The sequence below is a fragment of the Takifugu rubripes genome, chromosome 13 (assembly GCF_901000725.2).
Source record: "Takifugu rubripes chromosome 13, fTakRub1.2, whole genome shotgun sequence".
In the NCBI taxonomy this organism is placed as follows: Eukaryota; Metazoa; Chordata; class Actinopteri; order Tetraodontiformes; family Tetraodontidae; genus Takifugu; species Takifugu rubripes.
In genome coordinates this window covers 4,832,749-4,858,707 of record NC_042297.1, presented here as the reverse complement: position 1 = coordinate 4,858,707, position 25,959 = coordinate 4,832,749, and the positions used below count along the sequence as shown (strand labels likewise).

The 25,959-nt window shown below is 41.0% G+C and overlaps 1 protein-coding gene across 2 annotated transcripts in view; it reads right to left on the bottom strand.

Annotated features, from left to right (window-relative positions):
• Positions 1-25,597, bottom strand: part of igf1rb (insulin-like growth factor 1b receptor) — a 36,017-nt gene extending 10,420 nt beyond the window's left edge. Inside the window, exons 1-7 of one of the 2 annotated variants that reach the window (XM_029846032.1) lie at positions 24,331-25,597; positions 16,837-17,400; positions 2,422-2,725; positions 2,072-2,214; positions 1,585-1,729; positions 659-867; positions 444-570 (exon numbers count right to left, since the gene is read on the bottom strand). In XM_029846032.1, the coding sequence (XP_029701892.1) occupies positions 444-570; positions 659-867; positions 1,585-1,729; positions 2,072-2,214; positions 2,422-2,725; positions 16,837-17,400; positions 24,331-24,421 (1,583 nt within the window). In that variant the 5' untranslated portion in view covers positions 24,422-25,597. The remainder of the gene's footprint in view (positions 1-443; positions 571-658; positions 868-1,584; positions 1,730-2,071; positions 2,215-2,421; positions 2,726-16,836; positions 17,401-24,330) is intronic. The other variant, XM_003969432.3, reaches the window with a different exon arrangement.
• Between the last annotated feature and the right edge of the window lie 362 nt (positions 25,598-25,959).

Genomic DNA, 25,959 nt, shown 5'->3' with positions numbered 1-25,959 from the left:
TTGCGTAAAATCATACTTTGTATGTGTAACACTGACAAAAAGAATAAGGAAAACATTTTAACACTGCTCACAGAACAGAAATGAGATCTGTGTGTAGAGGAGACAGGAAATATTGTCAGCGTAACACATAACCACAGAAATGGCATATGTGCACCACACACGTACCTGTTACCTCTATTTTACTGAACTACAACACACACACACAGACACCCATAATAACATATAAAAGGAGATATCTGAAGAAGACATTTTACAATAACGATGATGTCATGGCACCCAACACAATATTTTTGTGGGAAGTCATCTTTTTTTCAAATTATGGTTTTTAGAATTTTGCTATTATCAAGTGACAGTGTATATTTGTGCCTTTGCACAAATTCTAGAACTACAATTAGCAGCACCCAGTCAAGAGAAAGGAACTACTAATGGTAAGGAAAACGTACGCCTCTTTGAAGTAGACGATAAAGCTGATGAGGTCTCTGTAGTCAGGAGGTCTGTACCGCTGCCAGGTCAGTTTGATCCGTGTGCTACTGGTACTGTTTGATGTAAATGCAAGGATAGTGCTTTCACCTGTGGAAACCAAAGTTGGAATCAAACTTATTCACAATATTTCAAGTAAAACTCACTGGAAAAAAAGAAAAGCTGACGTGACACATACAGCTGGCTCGGTCGCCGTTGTTTCGGAAATCGCTCTCATCAAAGCGGCCCTGGATGCCCGTCTTCTCCCACATCTTGTGAATCTCAGACATGCACAGCTTAGGGTTGGCTCGGAAAAATAGTTTTCCTGTCTTGATTGTGAGGTTGTGCTGAGACCAGTCCCACAGATACTGGAGCTGATGGTTGTCAAACGCTGAGAAGGCATACATACTGGAGGGAAAAAACAGCTAAATTGAGAGGGAATAATGATTCTCTGGTCTTCACAGAAGCTTCAGTGTGGATGGACAATGTGTACTGCGAGTCATGTGGGACTGAAGACCATAGGGGACAAAGTTTTTCTAACTGTATAGTGGAAAAGCGCACAATGAGCAGTCTGGAGTGTAATGCTCAGACACACTTCAACATATAGTGGGACAGGTTCAGAAGACTCTCAGTTATGAGTCACTGTGTAAGAATCCAGACGCTCCGGAATGGCTGTAATGTGGACCTTGGGACAGAAATTCCTTGCAGCTCAAGGAGAACAGAAATCGGAGCCTGACATATCCCTCCGAAGAACCACTGTTGTTTAGTATTCAAGGTCTTATAAAAGAGGAACATCTGCTCTTGGGTTTGCCAGAAATGTCCCTTTTTTTTTTTAATGAAGACGCTGCTGTTATCAACCTAAAACATTCAGTTAGCCTGACACAAGTGGCACCTTCACAGACAAAACAAACAGCACCATCTTCATTAATACAGCAACTCTTGAAAACACAACTAAAGATAAAAAAAGATTATCACATATTGGCCACAGACATAATTCAGGAGGACCCTGAACTTCCACAAAAAACACTAGAGTAAAATGAACACACAGACAATAGAGAAACCCCAACCATCATCCAGATGTTTAGCTGTGTGGGTGTGGGTGTGGGTGTGTGTGTGTGATCGTACTCATCCAGGAGGTTTTCTCCATCGATGTATCTGAGGCTGCGTAGGAAGGCCAGGGAGTTCAGAGTGTGTGAATGTCTGATCCGCACATAACCTTTAACTCGCTGGATCAAGCCGGTGAAGCTCTCGAGCTCGGCCACCATGTTGTCTGAACACACAAACACACGTACCATTCCCAGGTTCATCTCTGACAGTTCACCAAATATGTTTGATTTGTTGAGAAAAGTCATTTAAGGAGGTCATGCTTGGCTTTGCTAAACACTTTTAAAGTGAGACTTTATGGAAATAACAAATGGATTCCGATTCAGCTTGTCTCGGGTCAGGGGGCTTAAAGAAACAGCTGACTTTTGCAGATGGGGAAATTGGATACAAAAGCTTTATGAGACTTCCTGGTGTCTTTTCATCTTTTCCGCAGAATGACTGTGTCACATGCACATCACCATGGAAACATTTCAACTGCAGTCTGGTTGTGCTACTGTGCAGAACTTACGGCCTCTGCGGATGTTGATGTGCAGGTTGCCTTTGATAACGGTGCAGCCTTTGAGAGACTGAGCGGCGTCCACCGAGTCGATGACCTTCTCCTCCCCCTCACACACTTTATCACAGAGACCATCACAGGCTGTGCAGGACATACTGGAGACAGACAGAGAATGAAAGTAAACTGCTGTCAACACTGCTCCCCCGAATGTTAATCCTACATTTATGTCAATTTAAAAATTGGGTTCTTCCAGAATAAATTACACCTCCAGAATTCCAAGTCTATGAAAACCTATTTTAGCATTTGTGGGAAATTCAGTTATTGTATTGACCAGTAGATTTTGTTAAGTTTGTGTTGCTTACTTGTCTGTCGTCGAGCGTGTATAGCCTGATGGACACTCAGGCATGCACTCCTGCCCGTGGATGACAAAAGTGTGAGGATCAGGTAGGTGCACTTTGGAGCAGAATTCCACGCTGACGCAACGCCAGCCCTCAAACTTGTAGGTGCCAGGTGGGCATTCAGCCACGCAGCGCCCTTGATGATAGTAATGCACGCAGGCAGCACAGGCTGTATCACTCCCAGGGAGTGTGCAGCTGCCCAGGCACTGGGGGTGGCAGCACTCACCATCCACCGTGCAATCTCGCTGTCCACACTTCTCCGGGCACTCTGGAGAAAGCACAGAAGACAGAATTATACCTGGGCATACCAAAATATTTCTCTTTTAATTTATGTTCAGTTAATTGACAGAAAGCCACCATAAAAAAGAACTGAATGTTCTTCAGCACAGGCAGTTAAGGAAAACAATTTAACACTTCTCTGTTTATTGTATCAGCAAGAAATTATCTTATTAGGGATGTGAAGAAAGCATCCAGGCTTGACCATTCTCTACCATAAGTGTTTGTTTATTAACTGCAATAATGGACAAAGTCACCAACACGTACAGTGTTCTATCATTTGAAATGAAACCACCCAAACATCAGTGGTCAAAGAAATCATGACGGTTCAGATGTTCAGCCATTATTGAAAAATATCACAAACATCCACACTAAGAAGAGTGTCCCCCCTATTTGCATTATATGAACTAAAACGGGCATTCAGTCAGTCATCAACCTCCAATTGATTCTTGCCTGACCCTTGTCCTGAACTTGTCATTCCCTCTGAAGATGGAAATCAAGGCCTACTAATATTGCAGGCCGGCTTCTCACATGATTATTTTGTTTAAAATCTAACAGAAACCACATCCAATCAACAGTGTGTCAGAGTTTTTTGTCAAACAGTTGTTTGCAGGGTGGGCTCACTGATGTGGATCCCAGTTTAGCTGTTTGGAGAAGATTTACAATGACAAATCCAGCAACTGCAGCTGCAGTGGTATCTGATCAGCATTTAAAAATGGTTTTCACGAGCTGCAGAAAGAAACCATATATATGAGACTACCATCCTCTGATCCAGTCTCTTAGTGAGCAAGAAACTTTGAAAAATAATACAATCTACATATCTAACTATATCTACATTACTGGCACCACCAAAGTGGCCAAACTCCTCCATAACCTAATAGCTGCACTACTCAAACCAACAACCTTTCTGACAAAGGTGAGGGGAAAACAGCTGATATTTTAAAGGTTTATGAAGCATTGCTTAGTAAAGTAACACTGTGCACAAACACATTAACTAATCAAAACCATGATAAAGCTATGAAGCAGTGAAACAACTCAAACTACATTTTGTCCCTTGCGACGTTACCCCCAGACTCCCCAGATGGTCAGAGGGTCACCCACCACGGTGTTGTGTAGTTCTGTGGGTGAAACTCAGCTGCTTGACTGATGACAATCGTTTCCCCACTAAGGTTATCCAGAGGTCGTGTTTAAACACAAACTCAACAAACTTTTGGGTTGTTGAGAGAATGCTGAGTAAATAAAAAACCTCTGTCCAACTGGACAGCAGTCCGAAGAAGAGGCCAACTGTTAAAACTTCATCATCCGCACACATTCCATCAGTGTTTCAGTCAGGACGGGGGGGTCACGTTAGTATCACTTCTGAAGCTGAAAACACCGAATGCTGGGTTGAAAGCTTGTGTCTGATGTAAATCCAGTGTCACTGGCCACACACTGTAGAATCCACTTTATTCCTTGACAGATTTAAGAGAGATCTGCTGTCTTGAACTTGGCTTCTTAAAAGTAAAATGTCTCTTTTACTGTGCTCTGAAGTTAAACGTTATGTTTAAGTTATGCACACACAAGCATGTTTTTGGGCTTGAATCGGGCTCAACAACAGTTAATTAAATAAACATATATAACATACATATATACTGTAAATAAACAATAAACTTAAAAATGTCTTTGGAAGATGACAAAATTAGATAGTTTTACAGTGCATAGGGTGCCTTATTTAAGAACATTTTTCCCATTAACAACATTCAATAAATAGAACTTTTTGTAGGCTGATGTGCCACAGTATTGGCCACAGATCTAAAACTATGGATTCCTCCTCATTTCCAACTTCACATGAACCGGTACTGGTGCTGGGTAGCCCAAGATATCCTCTGTCATTGTCCATGACAGTTCGAAGCGGAGCGGTTCATTGAGAGATTAGTTCTTGTTATATTTAGACTTTGAGACCCAATACTTTCATTGCCAGTGATTGCTACTGTAATTATTGTACATATGAAAATAAAAAAAATGAACAGAATCTTGAGTTCTTCTTTTGGATGCTGGGATAGATTTTTATCTACCAAATCACCACTTGACAAGACAGTGATTATGCAATATACTCTGATACTGGAAGATATTAAATACTCTTTGAACAAAGAAACAAGCCTAAACTCAAAAATTCCATGATGTGTGGTCCCACCTACACATCAGAATGGTCAAAGAAAGAGAACCAGTGCCACATTCTTCTGGAACAGAATGTTCTTTCTCCACTCTGAGCCCCCTTCACCCTCTCACCTTCACCTCCAACACAGCCTGATGGCAGCTGTGCAGGAAAGGTGCAATTTTGATCATTTATTGCTTCCTGCTTTTAAGGAGGGAAAGGAGAGGGTTGGGAAGGAGAGGATCTATTCCTGAAGTGTAATTGGAGTGTGGGTAGTGTGTTTGCATGATGAATACAGGGGGGTGTACCAGGCCCGGATGGAGGATTGACAGCACCTGAGGCCAATAGATAACCACCCGGGTTAGTAATTTGGCCGACTTCCGCTTGAGCCTGGCCGTGTTATGAATGCCACATCATATCATAAATCTGTAGAAAGGTATGTGCACGGCTGTCAGCGTAACTGCTGTTACCTTATTTTAAAAAAACATGTAATGGAGACAAAAATCAACTATCAACCGCAATTGACCCTTAGTCATTACTATCTTAGCCTGTTTTTGAAATCTATCATCAACTGTTCCTCTCTGAACCTACAGGTACTGCCAACCTCCCAGCTGTGCACTGACCTGCTGACCTCTGACCCCACTGAACCGCTCAGCTCTAGTAGTGACAGCTCATTGTAATTTATGTATTTGCATGATGTGTCTATTCTCTTTATCTATCCCCTCCCCTTCATCTCTGCCCAGCTGGCCATCAGCAGGTGGGTCCTCAAATATGAGCCTGGTTCTGCTCAAGGTTTATTCCTGTTCAAGGGGAAAGGTTTCTCTAGCACACCTAGTATCAATTTTAATTGCAACAGAAGCTATATAAACAGAGATGAATGGAATTGGAATTAATCAACCAGTTGTGTTGAAAGCACAGTAGTGGCACAGACCATCTTTTTCTGAACAACAGGTTGTCTGTCTTGCTCATTTGAAGGCCACCCAGGAGAAAATGGAACGCCCAGCAGGCTGGTCAGAATGAATCAGAATTAAACGTTGGTAAATTATTCAGCGTTTGAATAATTTGTGCAATAATTACATGTACACAGTGTATTTAAACAGTGACAAATGTAGGTCTTATGGAGCTGCCAATGACTGCCTGTCACCTTTTCCATTCTGCCCATCAATATTCAGTGCATTTAGTGGGATAAAGATCTCTTCTTAATGTGAATCTGAGATAAGCGACCATCGGGAAACTTTCCTGGTCTTTTTCACACCTGGAAAGAGGACAAAAGCACAGGAGGTGGAAACTGAATTGATGCATTTTTTTCTTAAAGGGTTTAAAATAATAACATACAATCCCATGTTGTCATAGAAAGTACAGGAGACTCATTCAATGTTTGGGTTTATAATGACAATCTTACCATTGTAGAGCAATAATATAATGTCTAAAATTACCATTGATATTATACCTTCAATTCATTCATTATGTGCCTGGTTCCGCTGTTGATGGAACTGAAAAGGTATAATTTCATGATCCAGTCGATCCGGCATCCTCACAAAAACCACAAGATTCTCCCATCATGAAAAGGGACAATGCTCAAAAATTAACAGTAGATAAATGCTTTGGAGCATTTTGCAACGTTCGCTGTTCCTGATGAAGACAAGACATGGCAACTTTTCTTCGGTGGTGTGTTCACTGAAATGTTAATGGAAAAACCAAATGTCAGTTTACACACTGCACACCCTCCGCAGTGTGCTCCAACGCTCCATATAAGTCAGTAATAAAGAGCAACGGCGCAGTTGTCTTGTCTGACAGAGATAATGATGATGGATGAAACACAACAATGTTGCTATTTCCAGTTTCACACAGTACATCAATTCCAACAGCCAGATTTCCAGTCAGCATAGATTTGTTTATAAATCACTCCATAAACCCATTTCCCTCTTTGAATGCATGCCAGCGTAATTTCATGTATGTCGTCCTAGGGTTGAATCCCGTTGGCAGAACAAGGATCCACAGTTTCACATGTTTTCCTACCGGTTGCTATCACACAGCAAACTGTAAACAACTCAGTGGGTCGCTTGCACTACGGGGGCAGCGAAATACTAGCAAAAGTTAGCACATGCAGAGATCACACAGGCTCAAATCAAAGCTGAGCTATCTGAGGGCGTTAGTCCGACTTCACCTGGAGTTCTCTGGGTTGATTTTAATCGAGCTAAGGTGTCCACGTGCATTTGATGTAATCAAGCCTACGCAGGACTTCGGTTTTCTTGAAGGCCTGTAAATGCACTTAGTCACAGCAACAACTGCTGATCCCAGTAGATACCAGGCAGTCATTTTAACTGGAAAGATGGTTGCCAGGCTCATAAACAGGCCGTTTGCAACACAGACGGAGAACAGCACCGAGAGAACAACAGCAACCCAACGGCCATGTTTATATTGAGATTGCCAGAAAGATGAACACTAGCAATTTCTATTTAAGCACAGCATTCACAGGAATTCTGTCTACTTTTAAAAAGTAAGCCTAAAATCTTAGCATGAACTGAATACAGCAGATAAATTTCAGTCATTGGTCTCACAGTCTGCTTAAAAGGAACACAACAGGGATGAAGTTCTCCCAGGTCATCACTCCCATTTGGGCTGAAAGGCTGAGCCTAACCCTCACTCTGCCAACAATTTCTAATCCTAACAGATTAAATCTTGCACATTTATGACACAAACTATCAACTGATAAAGGGTGTGCTGGGTACTGCTGGTTGCTAGCTCACCAAGCAGGTATCATATCAGTCCACCAAGAAGTGAGAGAGGAGCTCCATTTGTGGACCAATATTTATGTTGTAAAACAATGTATATATATACACACCGGTATATATAAATGACAAGTTCAAAAAGAAAATACTACAAGACATATTTTAGAAGCACCCCCCCATATAACAGGAAACAGACTAAAGGATGAATATAGAGGTGTCAGTTGGTTGGCTGGCTCCAGCAGAGTGTTTCCAGTCCAGTTGAATCTGTAACCCTGAAGCTATGCCGTCGTTTGCCCTGCACACAGCAGAGGATCAGGCTCTGCCTTGCTCTTAAAGATGCAGATGTTTTTAATCTCATAATACGACTTATTCAAATATAGGCACATTTTGAACTGATGCAATGGCCTCATAAACTTTCAAGAATTTATTAACTCGTGTGTTGCCTTTCTGAATGTGTCATCACTTTGCGGGGATGAATCAAAACAAGATGAAGTCCCGATGCTCTGCGATATTCTGCTGCTCTGTAATTTTACTGTTATTATTTGCACAGCTCAAAGTGCATCACATTTTGGTGTTTCGGTCTACAAACCCTTTCACGGTTGAGATAATCATGGTGGATTTTTGGTTTTAGCTTCAGCTTGGTTTATAGTTTTCTGTGTTGCTCTGACAATTTAACATTATGTTGATTTTGTCAACAAGTTCCCTCAAACCTGATTAAGAAAGGGAAACTTTATTGGATTTATTTATTCAAGAAGTTAACTCTTCAAAATACAATAGGAATAAAGTGGCTTATCCACCATTAAAGCTACCAAACAGCAGACAATACAGTATATAATATAATGATCTCATAGACAAAGCAAATGCAACAGTTAAACTAAATGTTGACTTTAGACCAGCCTAAACAGCGCCAAATGTTAACCTTGGTCAGCTGATGATGCTTTAAAACTACAGACAGAAGGAATTCATGGCATCCCTGTGCTGACAAACCTAGAAAATACAAGACAAATCAAATACTTGGGTCCAGACAGCAACATGGCCCACATAGCTTACTCCAAAAGCTATCAAGAGAGGGGTTTCAGGATGATGTGTGACTCTGCTAACCAGTCATGTGTCAAAACAAGCTAAATACAGGCAACCTCATCAAGGCTGCAATTAATAATGATATTTCGTGATGAGGTTTGAACTGACTATTACCGTAATTTCCGGACTATAGAGCGCACCTGATTATAAGACGCATAATCTAATTTTAGAAAGAAAATCAATTTTGTACTTATACAAGCCGCACCGGATTATAAACCGCAGGCATCCCACTTAGTAATATGAAAAATTAGATCGAAAACATTCAGTACCGGTATATGTTTTTATTACCGTAAGAGACGAGTCACTGATGGGTGACAAACAGACAGGTAAGAAACAACAGCCACTCTTTTCACTTGTATGTTTATACAGAGACCTTAAATCCAATTTTTATCACGTCAGGACTTTTTAACTTTTCTTTTAATTTAATCCACTTAGCAACATAAACAAATATATTCTACTGGTAAATGCTTTTTTTCCTAACGATGTCTGTAATGCAGCTACCTTGAAATATAAGTTTGTATCAGCTACACACAAATTACGTTGCTTATGCTTTTTTACTCAAGCAATGAACAATTTAAAACCCCCGATGGCCCATCTCTAAAATCTTCTATTTTCATTGCGGTGGCGATTGCTTTTGCCTTCCGTCTGATTTGTACAGCGGAAACACCGCGGCCGCCTGCTCTCTGTGTGTTGACCCAGTCTTCCAGAACGTTTTCAAGCTCGGGCCATCTGCGATGTTTACGTCTAGAAGCTTTCGTCGTCTTTTTGCTTTCGATAAGTTCTGTATGCTGGCGTCTCCACCTTCTCGCCATTGATTACCGTAATGTATGCCAAGATTACGCACGGCAGCTCGATTTCCTTCTTCAACCGCCAGAGTGATCGCTTTTAACTTTAAGTCGCATCATATGCTTTTCTTCTAGTATTTTCCACGTTGATGAGGGTTAGTAAAAATGACTGATTCACAATAGTTGTGATAGTGCGCCACGAAAAAAACATAAATAAGCCGCACCGTAGAATAAGCTGCAGTGTTTAAAGTGTAGGAAAAAAGTAGCAGCTTATAGTCCTGAAATTACGGTAAATGGAACAATTATGGTAAAATATCACTGTATACTGGACAGCATTACCATTGAATTATCATACTAGATGATCACACGTACATTTTAAAGGCATACATTGCTTGAACCACCTTGATCGAATCCACAATTGTTTAACTGTGTTGTCGAAATATTTTGCTCATGTATTATTCCTGATCCATCGCTGCAATCCACTAACAAGAGCCTGATCCTAGTCCCTGGTCCTAGAGCATCCCAGTCTGACAGTGTTAACAGAGCACAATTAAAGGCCACATAATTACAGTAGGCACTTCAACACAGCCAAACCAGTAATGTTCTCTTTCAGGAATTCCAGGAATGGGTGTGACTGTTCACTAAAAGTAGTCGTGGATGTGCCTGGTTCACAGAGCGGTCCCTGTAATTACCAGCTCTGACAGCCTCCATCTTCTGGCTCAGGGTGAGGGGGCACAAGGGGTGGTAATCATCAAATGTTGTCAATGTAATGATAAATGCCACCTTTAAATGGATGAAAAATCACAATACTAAAGGACCTGAAATGCTGCTATCATGAGTAATTGTGGCATTTTCTAAATTAGCTATAAACCATCCATTTTTCTCTTAGATCCCATCGAGACTGGGAGTGCCAGGCTCAAAGGCACACAGACAGGGATTGTACTTAGTCTGGCACAGTAACCCCTATAAGATGCTGTTGAAACCTAAAAATAGAAGCAGACAGACAAATGCAGCAGGTAATAAATCCAGAATTTGTTTTGTATTGACAGAACATTTGTGTAAAGTTAAAATATTAAGTATAAAATAATTAAAAATGAGGATAACAAAAGTGGCAGTTGATGCCTCCAAGAACCAAATGAAGTTTGACAAACTCAAATGGGGCTTTGCAAACATTTATAATGTGCTTTCCAGATCAGGAAAAGACCATCAGTGCTTATAGAGCATTTTTAAAATATTGTGAGGTCATGTTGATCTTTCATCAACATCTAAACAGCATCTTGACATCCTTAGGCCAAAAATCTGAAGGAAGAAAATGTCATCATCTTACTGACAAAGTATATCGATTATAATAGAGCATGATAACATGAACCTTCTGTCAATGTGACATGAAACTATTATATGTTACTGCTCAAATTGTTTTGACTGCGGTGTCTTTGTATTTTACGTGACACTATGAGATGATATTTACATGTAATAAAGCTAAAAATGTTCACCAAGCACATCAACTAATGGTGCCAGAAATACAAATACTGTTTAACACTAATTTACTGGTGTTGATAAAAGGTTGTAAGTGAATGATCACAATGCCAACAATGATCCTGCCTCTGTTGCTTATTTACGTTTTGAAATTTAGAATTCTGATGCAAATCTTTTCGCAGACCTGAGTTCTATCTGGGGATAAACTGTATCTCACTGATGCAGAGCTTTCATCAGGTAAAAACACAGGCAAAAAGGGAAAATTTCCTGGACTGGACACTGAATATTGGAGCCAACAGCAATGCAGATAAGCTAACACCAACATACGCTGTTTTACCTGCTGTTCAATGCAGCCTTGAGCAGCAGACAGTAACAATGGATGACAATAAAGTAAATTAATCATCATAAATCAGAGTCTATAATTCTTCACGTATATGTCAGTCAATCTGATGCTGCAGCTCGTCTTGACCAGAGTGGGGGATCTTAATCCTGACACTGTGGAGCCATCCCTACCATCTTTACGTCCCGAGCAATTACAGATGAAACTGCACAGGCAGAAGCAGCATCCGCAATGAGGATCATCCCAATCAAATTTGCTCACGTTTTTGTTCTTAAACATGTCAGAAATCAAATATAGACTGTTTATTGATAGCTACAATCCTATTCCTGGACAGTCACACATTCTAAAAGACCTACAGTTATCAGATGGTTGATCTTTTATTAACTGATGCACATCAGAAATGTATGTGTGGGTAGTGAGAGAAATTTGGCCTTTACAGTCTGTACTCAGTGCATGATGGTTTAGAGCTAATCAGAGCTGAGATTAGACAGACATCAGTCCCTGGGCATCCTTAAGCCCTGAGTGCTGGGTCACACAAGTCAGACTGTCTGGAAAATGTGACGTCTCTGCTGGTGCTCAGATCACTCAGTACTTGATTTACATTCATTAAAACCCTCCAGTGCAGTCATGGAGCAACAACATTTTATCCCTTGTGGGTTTCACCTGCCTGTCTTTGCACTGCACTACTAAATATGTATAGATATATAGTGAGTGACAAAAAGATAAATAACACTGAATCTTCATCTGATCTAAAATGATCCTGAAACTAATTTGGTCACTATACTAATCAGAATAGAGCATCCGGCTGCAGGTTAACAATGACTCCAGATCTAGAAAAAAATGAGCACTGTCATTTTTCTGAGTAAGTTTCATGATCTAAAATTGACTTAATTTGACAAAGACATTGTACCAGGTAATCAAACTGTGATTTTTGTTTCAGCGTAGTTTGTATAAAACAGTTTGTTGATCTTTAATTCCTCTTTCTTTTGTCCAGGGTTTGTTAACCCTAAATTCAGCACACTAACAGGGAAAGGACAGCTAGTTGTGACTCTAATGAGGCCATTCCACTGAGCAGGTCAGTTCAATATGGAACTTTACAGTCTGCCCTGATCTGGCTGGTATTTTTGGCATGTGTAGCATTAGCTACAGAATTAGCCTGACACGACAGCAGCTGATGGGAGGTGCTAAATCCTCTCCCTCTGTCAAGCTGACACACCTCAGTCTAAGCCAGTGTAGATCATTTCTAGCATGCATGCTCAGAAATATATATAGAATAACAATAGGAGCAACATAAAATATTAAATGAGTGTTTGAAATTAATCACCTTTAATTCTGGTGCATGGAAACAGATATCCTGTGTCTGCATCAAACCATGCGTGTCAGAGGGACTCCAGTGGGGAAATAAACAGCACATCAGAAAATACACACATATCAAAAGATGCACATGCCCCGAGAACACAGCACTGTAATAAAATACACTGTTACATAGTCAGGATTCCAGTGAGAGTTACAAACCCTACTGAGTAGCTCATGCTGCACGCTGGAGGAGGCCCAGGCTGACAGAAAAGCTTGTAAACCCCTGGCAACATGCCCGTGGCATGTAATTCTCAGTTCAACCTTTCTACAAACTCCGATTTTCTCACATCCTTCTCCCCATTCTGCAAAACTACAATCCAAACTAACAGCAGCAGACTATAGAGCCCTCAGACTATCATGACTGGAAATTTGAAAAATTTTGGTCACTCAAGTTGTCGCTCTTACTGGAGGTTGGGCAAGACAAATGACATTTATGTCCTGACTGAAGTAAACCCTATAGGCGCAGTTATTGTAGCACTAGCTTCATTAAGCTATTTATTATTTTGGGTTCATGAGCAACCTAAACTTTTGAATTTTAAATGTCAGAAAAAGCTTTAGTACAAAATTGCGCTGAAGTACATGAGATTATACGCAATCTCCAAGATGGCAGTCCTGCATCACAGTGAGGGAGGTTCACATACTGCCGATTACAGTATACTGCATACAGCTGTCAGTGGTGTAGGACGATGCATGCTGAGGATGTTTCTTGAATCGCATCTAGCATGCAGCCGAGTGGTGTTTCTTTATTCATTCACGCCACATACATCCAATTTTAATAGATCTGCATCACAACATGGCACCGAACAATCCAGCTTCATCCCGCTGACAGTAGATCATGTCGAACGCAATGCTGGAACACAACACAACCCGATTTAAAGGTCAGGAGATCTGAAAAAGCCACATCAGTGAGGCTAAAATAAGCAGCGTCACAAAAATATATGTTTAAAATGCCTCCGATTTAGCATGAGAAGCACTGGGTAAATAAACAAGAGAGCAACCACATCCAAACCCAAGCAGAATACAGGAGGAGGGTGGCTGGTCACCACCAACTCCACAACTCGCTCCCCTGCTTATTTTCTCCATCCGTTTCTAACCTCCATTACTCTTGATTTTTAACCAAATGATGGGATTGGATGCAATTGTAAATATTTTCCTTCTCCTGACCAGAACAAAAAGAACATTGACATAAAAGATGGATATTTCCAACTATTATTTATGTATATTTAAATATAGTAGCCCAGACAATCTCTATAGTTGTAATGTGTAATCTCCTCACCCAGGGGCAACAACAGAAAGAAACATGCCAGGAAATCCCTGAAGACCTACTTTGTACTTTGATGATGTCCTTTCATCTCCTTAAACCATACAAAGCAACGGAAAAACAACCCCCACGCCACTCAAAGGCATCAGCACATGTGTGTTTATGAGTACAGGAGATGGTGGTTTTTCCATTCCCAGCATGCAGGGACATGGTTTGGAGAAACTGCTGCTTTTCCTGTAACAGTTTCAGGCCAAATTGTACTTTCCCGTCAGGTTATTGACAATATTGTGATCAACTTTTCCTAACAGCACGTATCGATCTAACACTAGGTCTTTTCCTTAGGACATGATGCAACAGTTCATGGCAACAGAAGTACAGGAACAGCAGATCCCAAAGCAGATCAAGCGAAACTTGAGTGTTGATTATAAATGACAAAATGTCTGTCCTATTGTTATAGAATTCCAGTAACAGGTGAACACCACCTTCTCAAGCCTTCCTCACTAAAATGAGGCCTGGTGTTAGTGCCCACTCTACCTGCAGCTCGGAATAAACAGCTCACTGATGCAGACGCTGCATTGAAGGTCGTTCTGATCCTGCTTCAGTTCAGTTCTACAAATAGACAGTGATGCTCATATTTGATGAGACTGAAAAACTCCGCAGCTCATCAGGTTTGAAATGTATTTTTTTGTTTTTTTGTTTGTTTTTTAAAATAGGAGCTCATGATGAGAATTGCACCAAGTCCTTATGTAAACATACACAGAAAATATTTAAGGCTTTCTCCTCAGCAATGACATTCAAAATATTTTTTTAGCCTCACACAATGTCTGAAGTCAGTGGCACACAGAGCCACAGGCCTGATCAGTGACTGCACACAAATATACACTTACTGTTTCCCTCTGAGTTAACTTCATAAATGTAACTAGAGGTGGAAAAAGTTAATAGCTAGAAATGAAGTTTTGTTACCAATTTAAAAGTTGTTTTCATATATCAGTCCCCAGCCTTTGAAAAGTGTTTTTTTCTCAAAGATGACAAGACAACCTTTAATACCCTTACAAAAAAGGTTGACGTGAACATAAATTAAAAAAGAGAGGTGAATGTATTTACAAAAGTAAATATGAGCACGAAGAATCCTGAACAAATACCACTACACAAAGGAACAGGAAAATATTGGGCTTGCAAACAAGTGAAAAATAAATGAAATGTTTCAGTGTCTCCTTGGTTGTAGTAAGAGTAAAGATACCCAAGGCCCTCTATTTTCAAGAATCCTGCAGAACTTCAGGTGAGTAAAGTATAAGTGATAATTACTGGAAAGTTAACGTCACAGCTTAATCGAAGCACGCAGCAGGCTGACAGAACACAGCGGCTGAGTTTAAAACACTGTCAGGCACCTCTGTCCGATTACTGCTGAGCAGAATGATTTCATCGAAAATTACCAACTGCAGCCTCCCTTCTCTAGAGGAAATATACAACAGCAAACGCAGAACTGGAGCTATGAGCATCACAGCAGACGCAACCCACCCAACCCATTCCTCTCAACCCCACCCAGCCTCAGAGACAGGCCAATCAAGGCTCAGCACTGCTCATATGTGCTGACTTGTTTTATGGCCTATCATGGATTATCAAGCCTCACAATGAGGTCACTGATTAAAATAAATAACATAAAACCATCTTTTTTGTATCTTGTGTGTCCATTGAACCAAAACCAACAAATTCTAATATGTTGTGCCGAGTTTTGCTCCTCTTTTATATATTATGCCTACATGTTACATTATAATATATTGCATTAGATTACTGTAAATATATATTGCATGTTACTCTATAAGCTACTATCACTGAGCAGGACAAGCTACTGTTTCTCTATAAATAGGAGTGTGAATATCATGCAGTGGAACCCTGGAACAGCAGCAGGCAGCTCCCGGGGAACCCTTTGAAACTCCAAACACAAAACAACATTTCTGGTGGTGCCTATGCAACCACAGCTGAACATGTGCAGAGATATTGTGTCAGCTAGCATCCATCTCGAGTCTTAATTCAGTGTCTTTACTCAAGGGCACAGAGCTGTGCTTCAACCATCTGGTTTCTTTTCCAGTGTGTCCACACTCTGCTACTTCAACAATATTTGAATGAAGAATACTTATTTTGATGGCAGCTATTTGAATAAATTGTGTTAGAAATGTACTAACGCTAGATCAAGCTCTGCTGCGTCAACATGCCAGTTCTACTAGAAACCCTCTACAACATTAAATGAACAAGCCCTTAATACCTGCGAAGAATTGAACCAGTGTTTCCAGTGATTTTCTGTCTGTGCTGACTCTATTCTTTATGGGAACACGCATCGCTTTCTACCCTCAGACTCGTGTGTCAGTGGAAACGCACACAGCCCAGGACAGTCCTGCGACAGTTCTATGTCACAAGACTGAAAACATCAACATGTTGAGTCTGCAGCAAGGCGCCAGTCGTCAGGGGAAACAGTGCAGCCAGACATACACACCGTCAGCCAAAACACATCATCTGAATGCAAAACACAGAGTTTAGTTCTGAGCTCACACTCACAGCATTTATACACTGATTCAAGTCATTCTAAATGTGTTTTCATCATGCTAATTATTGAGGACATTGAATGCATTATTATTATTTTACTGTTGCTAAAAGGCAGACAACAGCAACTTTTGGAAGAAATGGAATAGATCACGCAGATTACTCATAGACTACTTTGACCTTATGAGGCTAAGGAATGGATGTTTTTCACCAGTTTACTTCTGAACACCTGCAGCGGAATGCAAAAAACTGCAGACATACTGTATCAGACAGGCAAGCCTTCACACTCCTTCCTCCATGAAATATTGTCAACTTTCGCCAAACCTCTCAGCTACGACAATCTGGAGGTTTGTTCAGAGTTTCCATTTCTCACATGTTATCAAGCAAAGCAGTCTGCTTACCTTTCTGGCAGTGGTTGGAGTTCCAGCAGCGGTAGTTGTAGTTGTCGTTGAACATGGTCTTTCTGCACTGAGGGCTGCTCTCCATGATGCCTGGACAAACGTCACTACACTCTTTGGACTGCTTGTTCCCAGCGATGTAATTGTTGAACTCGGCGTCCATGATGACAGACCAGTCTACCGAGTCCAGGTAGCACAGCTCGGGGTTCTTTTCGATACGAATGGCGCCGCGAGTGATGTTTCTGAGGCTGTACAGGCCGATGTCCTTCAGGCTGGTCATCTCAAAAATTACAAGAGCGTAGTTGTAGAAGAGATTTCGTCCACGTATGACAGTTAGATTGGGAAATAATGTACTGAGACTGTCCAGGCCGGACACTCTGAAAAGCAGTAGGAAATCTGTGATCATGGTCAGCTTGGGGAAACTGAGTGAGCGAAAGATTTCCTGGTTGATGTTGTTGTTTTTGTCACCGATGAGGAGAATCTGCAGGTAGCCCTCCACCACTGTGCAGTTCTCTAGACGCCTGAATTCACTGATGTCATTGCCAATGTCAATACTGGGACCACAAACTGCAGGGAGACAGAGGATAGAAGATGGGTCATTAACCACTCCGCACTTTTATCTATGACTAGTTCACTCACTGACAAGTCCAAACAATGCAGATGTCGATCATTTCAGCTTTCCTTCACATTCTCTATTTCTCTGAATAAGAATGGCATCGGAGTGACTCTATGTAAAACTAATTTTCCAAAGCCATTTGCTAAAATCCAATCCTCAACACATAAAGTGTCACATAAATCTTTTTTTTAATTTTAATTAGAAGCTGATTAACAACATTTAGGAATTCAAAGTGCAATCAAAGACATCAGCAACCAAGTTATTTAAGTTTTTGTCTCCATTTTATATTGTTTTATCCTAACAACAAAAACATGTCACTTGGCTGAATCAAGCAACTAAACTAACTTAAAACCCGTGTACAAATATGATCTGTCTGAAGAATAACATTTTAATAAAGAGTGTTTCGTTCCCATTGCTTGTTAAACAGAGATGTTGATTTAACATATTGACAGAACACTTGAGCAGTGGCGATGCTGAAAGAAGACATTTGCCTTTCACTTGTTTTAAATTCTTGAACATTGTGTGACAGAATAAATACTTGACTCATAGTTTCTCTCCAAGCTCAGGTTCACAGTGCAGTGATGTTGACGGTACCTTTAGCCTTAGAACTATTGTTCCATGAGCGTCCACCTTCATGACCGGCTTTTGTCATGCAGAAACCATTCAAGTGCACAAGACATTTACAATAAAACAGTGACATTTTGCCAAATAACACAGCTTAGCATGCATATAAAGAACAAAAGACTGAAAAAGTTATTCAGTAATCATCATAAATTGAGGGAATGGCATGGCTTTGGTCTCAAATCCATTGATATTTAAATATTTGTCTCTACGTTTACATTACACTTGAAAACCGGCTATAACTGGACAACTGAAGTGCATGTACTGTAAAAGCGTTAGTCCAAATAATTCTGGAGTCCTCCTTATCCAACTAATGGCGGGTTTCCACTGCGGGATTTCCTGGTAAATATTGGGGGCAGAAACTCTGCAGTAACCCTTCCTCCTGCGTAGCCCTCTCGAGGGTTGTGTTGTTTTAAAATGTGCAGTTATAGCATTCGAACGAGTGACTTTTTTGGTCCAATCTATTGTTGAAAACTTTATCTGTGTAAACATCACCGTGTTTAAGTATTAAACAGCAGGTGTTGTTTTGCAATACTCTGGTTTGTGTATTCTTGTATATGGTCTCTTCTCCTATGGAGAGAAGTGGTGTCTGCTAGGCTCTTCTGTTGGGTGCCAAAACACATTGTGTTCTAGGTTTATCCCAAGTAATTCTGAAGCCTGGCCCAGGAGATTTTCGCAAATGGTCGTCGGGGCACTTACTTGCGTTGGAGACACCCACCAACAGCCATGGCAACTTAAAATTATCCCAAAAATTATCACTGCAGTGCAAATGTGCCTTAAAGACACCCAGATAATGTGATTGGATTATCACCAGCATATATACGTCTTAGTCATACTTAAACTAGACACCACATGTGCACATACTCCACAAACGCTTGCTGGCATATGACCCCGGGAAAAATAACATCCAAGAAATTTGGTCATTAACATGAGGGATGGCGTGCATCTTATCTAGAAAATCATTCATATCGCATATGAAATAAAGAAAGCTGTACGACTACCCATCTTGTGGTTGTTCAAAAAATCCAGGCTGCCACCTGACTTCAGCTATGAGACGTAATAGTTCAACTGAAAAAGGGTCGTATTAACCTGCTGAAAAGATGCATACAGCTACCTCATGACAAGGACATGTTCCCGTCAGTTCTTGACTTTCTTCATCGCATGAAAACTGGGACAAGGACTGAATTCAAACACCAAAGTCCGTATAGCTCAATTAAAATGTATTTAAAAGTACTTTCTGAATTGAGGGGAGAAATTCTGATACAGGTGCCAAATAAAGCCCTCTCTTATAAAAATTCCCTCCTTTTAAATCTCATAATGTGAGTCCCGTCTATGCTGATCCAGTAGTATTGATTATGATATGCATGTACATGGGAAAGTCAGCACAGCGTCACTGGCTGTGAAAGTCAATGTTGCAACGACAGACTGAATGCGCCAAGCCTGGTTATTTTTAGCAAATGTCTGCATGCACAACTAGCTGGTCACAAGTATTTGTAACCAGGTTCGTTCTAACTGCTAAAGCAACAGAAGTTTTTCTCCAAACTCTCACATATGGGGTCAACACTTAGGAGTCAGACAGCCAGTTTACCACTGGTTGGTATCGCATCCTTTGAGGTACCAATATGGTACCTTTCCATCAGCTTCGGAAGTTTCAAAATGCATAGACTTTCACTTTTAAAAAGAACTGTGTAGTTTTGAAAGGTTCTGGAATAAATTATCGGGATATTTCAGAACCTGAAACGCATCCAACTATAGCAACGTTAAATCTGAGCCAAATCAGACTGAACTGGGAATTTGTTGACAGATCTACAGGTTTAAATCACACATTGGAAGACCAAGGGCAATGCTCTTAGCGTTCTAATTGACCCAAGGATATCACTTGACTGGACTTTTGATCAGGACTGTGCTGCCCGTTCATATGAACTCATGCTATGGACAGCATCTTTATGGCGTTTTACATTTAAATTCAGTGTGCATCTTTTTTGCAACAGAATGAAAGTGCTCGTCTTTGTGCCCTGTGGAAAAATCCGATACTAAATTGAAATAATAATCCAAACTGACATCAAAAAGCAAGTTCAAGCACCACAGTGACGACCAGTGTTGGTGGTTGCTGTGTTTGCCTTCCCAACAGTTACTCCACCTGTGTGCAACAAGCACAACTTGCAGCAGCCACAGCAACATAGAGGCCATTATCACAGCACGGTGGTAGGAGGATTCAGACCTCAGGAGCTGGAGGGCACAGACTCATGGAAACTCTCACCAACCAGCAAACAAGGTGTGACACTACCGCTTTAATGCTAATGCCTGCCCATTTCATTTACTGCCTAAACACACCCCCACTCCCTAAAACAGACTTTAGTTCACCTAATTAAAGTGTAAAAACTGTTGTTCCACACTCTGTAAATGTAAGCATCATAATCATATTATAAGTTATTTATTTATATGTAATTGTAGCACTGTTTTTAAATCTGACCCACATCCCCACAAGTTCTCATGCTGAATTACACTAAAATGATGCAAGGAACTGATGCTGAAAAATACAGACATGAGGGAGCAAGGACAAGGCTGCTGAGGTGGAGAACCCCGAGTCATTGTTATTTAGGTCCTTCAGAAAACCTGAAGAAGGCTGTCACTTTATTTGTGGTTGCACAGCAACAACTGTAAATCCATCAATATCAATGGCGTCAGCTCCAAACATGTCAGATGCAACATGTTAAGACGTTAGATTCGTTTTTCCATCAAGCGTCTGCTCACATTCATATATTAAAATGTGCATTCTTGAGAAAGCAGCTCTTTCTGAATTATAGAAACAAAAGCAACATGAACTTCAAATGGTGAACAAATGCAAATTACTTAATATTTAATTGTAAAGTTTATGTTTTACATAGACTACACTGATGATTATTCATTAAAAGTGTACAAAGTGTAACTGAAATAAGAGTGCCGTTAGAAGAAAAGCATCAATGTCAGAGAACCTCTCAGCCATAAAACCCTGAAATCTAGAGTCCCATGTGTGAAACACGCATAAAGATAAAATAATTCCAGATGTGCTCAACATGTGTGCAGAAACAAGAATGTAGCAGAGCTAATGAATTCAGCTGGAAATATGGAGTGTAGCCAAATGAATTAAACTGAAGGGCCCATCATAATATTTGTTTATAGTGTTTCCTCTTTGAAAATTTCTTGTAAAATGAAATTCAATGTGCTGTAATGACCAAAATAGCCCACTTGTTTCACATTGTTCTGTGCTGGAACAGCCAGGTCTGGCAGCAGCAAAACAGGAAACTCTACAAATATACTGACTCAAAAACATATGTACAAGTATGAACAGTTTGTGAAACGCTGTTTTTTTGTTTTGTTTTTTTAAACAGACTTGCTAAAGGCCTGTGCGCGAGAGCATTCTGGTGAGCCATCATAAAATGCCTTTGGTGTTATTTAAGGCTGGGAGTGTGCTGGCATGGCGGTTCTGTCTTTCTCTGTAATCTACTTGTCAGCTGGCTGCAGACCTGTTACTACAATCCCAATACACAGGCCCCTGAAAGGCAGTGACATCAGCATAGCTTCTGTCTATACGCTCATCATTTTTATGGGAACTGCTCAGCGTGACCTCGTACTTTAAGATATTTTGCAAAAATCCTGATCAAGACGCATCATTTTTGCACCAATCGAGTGAGAGAAAAATAAGAAAGTGCCTCCTGCTCCTATCCTGACACATTTTTACCAGCTGATGACGCTAGCCTATGTCCACCACTCTGATGAGCCGCCAGATCACATATTTACTGTTGATAACCTTTTCCCAGCTGGCTGCAGCACTCGGGCAATCCGTAGAGTCAGAGGACATCCACCAGAAGCCCTTTGAGAAAAGAAAAAGGAAGCTATCTGCGCTAAACCAGACCCCCATAAGGCTGCCTCAGCAAGTCTGCTCACTCCTCATTTCTGACAGGTTAGTGACAGACTGCCTATGGTGGGCAATGGACCCACAAATTCTTTTACACATGATGGGGGCAACGGGATAATAACTGTGCTGGAATCAGTTATCGCCAGATAAACCTTCACCTGCAGAGGTGGGTGTAGCAGCAGAGCTGAACCTGGTTAACCCAAGCCCACTGGCTGCCCTTAAGTCCCAGCAGGATTGCTCAGACTTCAGCCACACAAGGCACCTTCACAGGGCTGCACACTGGAAGGAGATTAAATGCAGCGTTCGGATGGAAGAACTTCTCCACTGCTCCAGGTTTGTCCTGTAACCACTGGGGCTAACAGTAAACCCCATGACACGCCGTTCACAAGCTCCTCACTCTTTGCAATCAACAGAACTTAGTCTGTTTTGCTTGCAAATGTATTTTGGCGTGTTCTATTTTAAAACCCAGACCCTGGTTAAACCCCCAAACCCACCGCCACCCCCCTCCCCCAACATGTAATAATGAATAGGATGAATCAGGAAACCTAGTTTGCAGTGTAGACGGAGACATGGAAAGTTTTCAGATGGCAACACATGAAAACAACTTCTAAAGAAACACAACTGCTTAACGTCATTCCATTTAAGCCAGAGCGCCCTCTTACAGCTAGTTTCAGTGTCCTGTCAAACCTCCAGATAGGTTTACTGACTCCAGGGCATTATGATCCAGAAAGTCAGCCCTGTGTGGTTATCTGTCTGTGCTGGGAAGAAGCTGTTGCGCTGGATCAACTGTTGCAGTGGTCTGTTACTCAGGTAAACACTTTCAAGGTCCAGTTACAACCTGGTCTGTGGAGAACAACAGATCGTGCTTTCACGAAACAATTCAACTCTGCAGCCAAAACTGTGACGTCCAGCTCTCAAAAAATGGCCTGATGTTCAAGGTTGCTTTAGTAAACTTGAGTTTTATCCTGCATACATCAACACAAGTATTGAAGAGCAGATCATTTCAGATTAAAAGGAATGTTTATCGCCGTAAATTCTACTTGAAGCTACGCGTTCATGTGACCTTGCAATGGCTTTCAAATGATAAATAACTGTTTTAAAACACAACAGTGGTGAAACATTCTGTTCATCTTATATAGAAACGTCAAGGCCTTTTTGTAAAGGCTTTACATAACTAACTTGTGTCTACACAGGTTTACATATTTGTTAGATCATAAAAAACATTAAATAAATGACAGTGCAAGATCAATCAATCATTAGACACAGCACATTTCCTTAAACTGGTTTCAGATCTGCTTTCTTCACGTTATGTTTCTTTAGTTTAAAATAATAGAAAATAATATTATAACTATGCTGATAGACAGCTGCATTCACCAAGACGCTGTTAAACACAACTGAATAAAAATAAATATACTATATGGTATTATTACATTAGCTTCATTTACACATAAGATTACCCTATCTAAGAACCAACTATGCTGTTGCAACGTTGACACCGATCATGGACATGATGCCTTCAAATCATTCTGAGGCTTCATGCTCTGTGAGGTCTCCAAAATGAAAGATGAAACATGAAGATACAATGAATTTAAAAGTATCAAAACTGTCTAACGCAGAGGGACAGCATATATGTGTTTATATGCAGCTAAAACAAATGCTTTGATGGCCATTCATGAGTTATTTCTGAATAAAGAAGCTTAATTTGAAAAACTGACACGTCATCTCGAAAGCATGCTGGTGATAGTTCAGTTTTTACTTGTTTCACCTGCGTATAGACATTTTCTGTGTCATTTACAGCTTCTTCAGTGAAGTTTTGGGTACCACCTTTGGACCAGCAACTTTTCTTGGGTCTCTGCGTTTATGATGAGGGACGTAGACTCAACTGTGGACATTCAAGTGTGGACAATCTGAGCTCCCACAGATGCGATTTTGTGTTTGGTCAGTTTTAGTAGCAGTTTTTTGTGGGCAGTGGGTTGCTAAAGGTCTACCATACAATATTAAGGTCTGAGCCCTCAAACATCAGCAGCTCTTCTCAGCCACCATCACCCATAAGACATCAGAAAAAAAACAAAAAAAAAACGTGGTTTGAAGCCATGCATGTCATGTCCCGATCATTCTATTACAGGAAAATGTGTTGTGAGACTTCTGACTTGGCAACTGCCATGAAATCCATCATGTCACCAGCTGGAGTGAATTTCATCGGTGTACTAGTAACCGACTTTTTGAAAATGTAAAAAATGATATTAACATGTAATCCAAAGCGATGCAATCCACCATATTTATTTCTCCATGGGAACATTCTGCTTGTTTTTGTCATACAAACGAACATTAATAAGAGGCTGGTGCGAGCGGCGGTACTTACTCTCTGCGGCGGCGGGCCGGAGGCAGGACGACAGACCCAGCATCAGACCCCAAAACAAGGTCAAGTGGCTCCTTTCCATTCGAGACCTCATTCCTGGGTGAGAAAACCTTCTCACAAGCTGCGAAATATTATTCGTGCGGGATAAAACGTGAACAAAACCTTGCAGAAATCGTCAAAAGCCTTTTAATCTCCAACCAGCACCTTTTAGCTGTTAGCCGGCTAATGGAGCTAATAGCTACTGCATTCAGGCTAACAAGGTAGCCGTTTTCACGTTTCCTAATGGGAGTCAGAACGTCCCCTCAAAAAGCACTGGAATTCTTCTCTATCCGGGTAAGAATGTGTTCATTCTCCACTGTCTACTCATGCACAAGGCGACGGGGCTGTGATGAGAGTAATGGAATCAATGCGGTTAAACTAGGGATTCCTCTGTAATCCGCATCTTCACACTCCATATCTGGAGGAAAAAAACGTCCCGCTGCTAGGAGATCCTCTGGAGGCAGAAAACGGGTCAGACTCACATCAGAATCGGGATGATACCTGATTGTCCAGAAGATGTGACAACATACTGAGCTGTTACACGCTCCCCTGCGATAACTACACGACCCTGGTTTGGGTATATCCAGGATAAAATCTGGGTTCAGACCGCAGGAGCCTGCTCTCCTCCTCCTCCTCCTCCTCTTCAGCAGCCCACAGTGCACACAAACATTGCGTTGTCGCCCTGGCAGTAATTCACCCTCGTACTAACGGAAAACAGGTCATTTGATCATGATGCTCTGGGTCAGGTCAAGTTCTTTGGTTTTCTGATGTCCTCCGTCCACGGATGGCTTGACTGGAAGTGTAGCTGGGCAGATTAATGTACAGGTATACAGTCTCCTCCGACCAGTCTGCAGTCCGCTGTGTTCACTATAAACACGGCGCCGTGCACACAGATCGTCTCTGTCAGACACGATGACTCACTCCTCTTTCCACATTTCTAGTTCTTTTCATCTTATAAGGAACTGTGTCTATGCGTCCCTGCTCATGATTACGTCCGTATATCAGAGGGAAAAAATGTATTAACGTTAAAATTTTACAGATCGTTTTGTAACTGACTTTATTGATAACGCTTTCCTTCAGATCTTCACATAAGACACCAAAAAGACCTCATAATTAAGCAAATCGTCATATGGTAGTCCTTTTCAACAAAAACAATTGAACCTTTACCTCAAACTTGCCGAGCACCACCAAGAACGAGGAACGAAAAACAACTGCAGAAGGAGTGCGATATCACATTTCTTTCTAATCTTTGGTCGCCGCCGTAGCTGCTCCATTTATGGTGCGGTGTGTGGGAAGACCTGGAAGATGATCCGGGATTCGGCTTGTTTTGTTTCTCACAAACACCCGGCGGAAAGCCATCGATACAAAAAGCCCTGTCTGACTGCACCACCTGTAATTAGAGCTACCGTCTAGGACAGGTGTGTCTACGTGGATGCGGGACGTGTGCACAATGAAGCCTCACTTTATTATTAGGCATCTTTCTTATATTGGACTCTTGTTTTAAACACAATTTCGAAAATGGGCTTTTCCCATTTTATTTTATTTATTCCGAGCGACGGTGGAGAAATCAATATTGTTTTATAGGTTATTTAT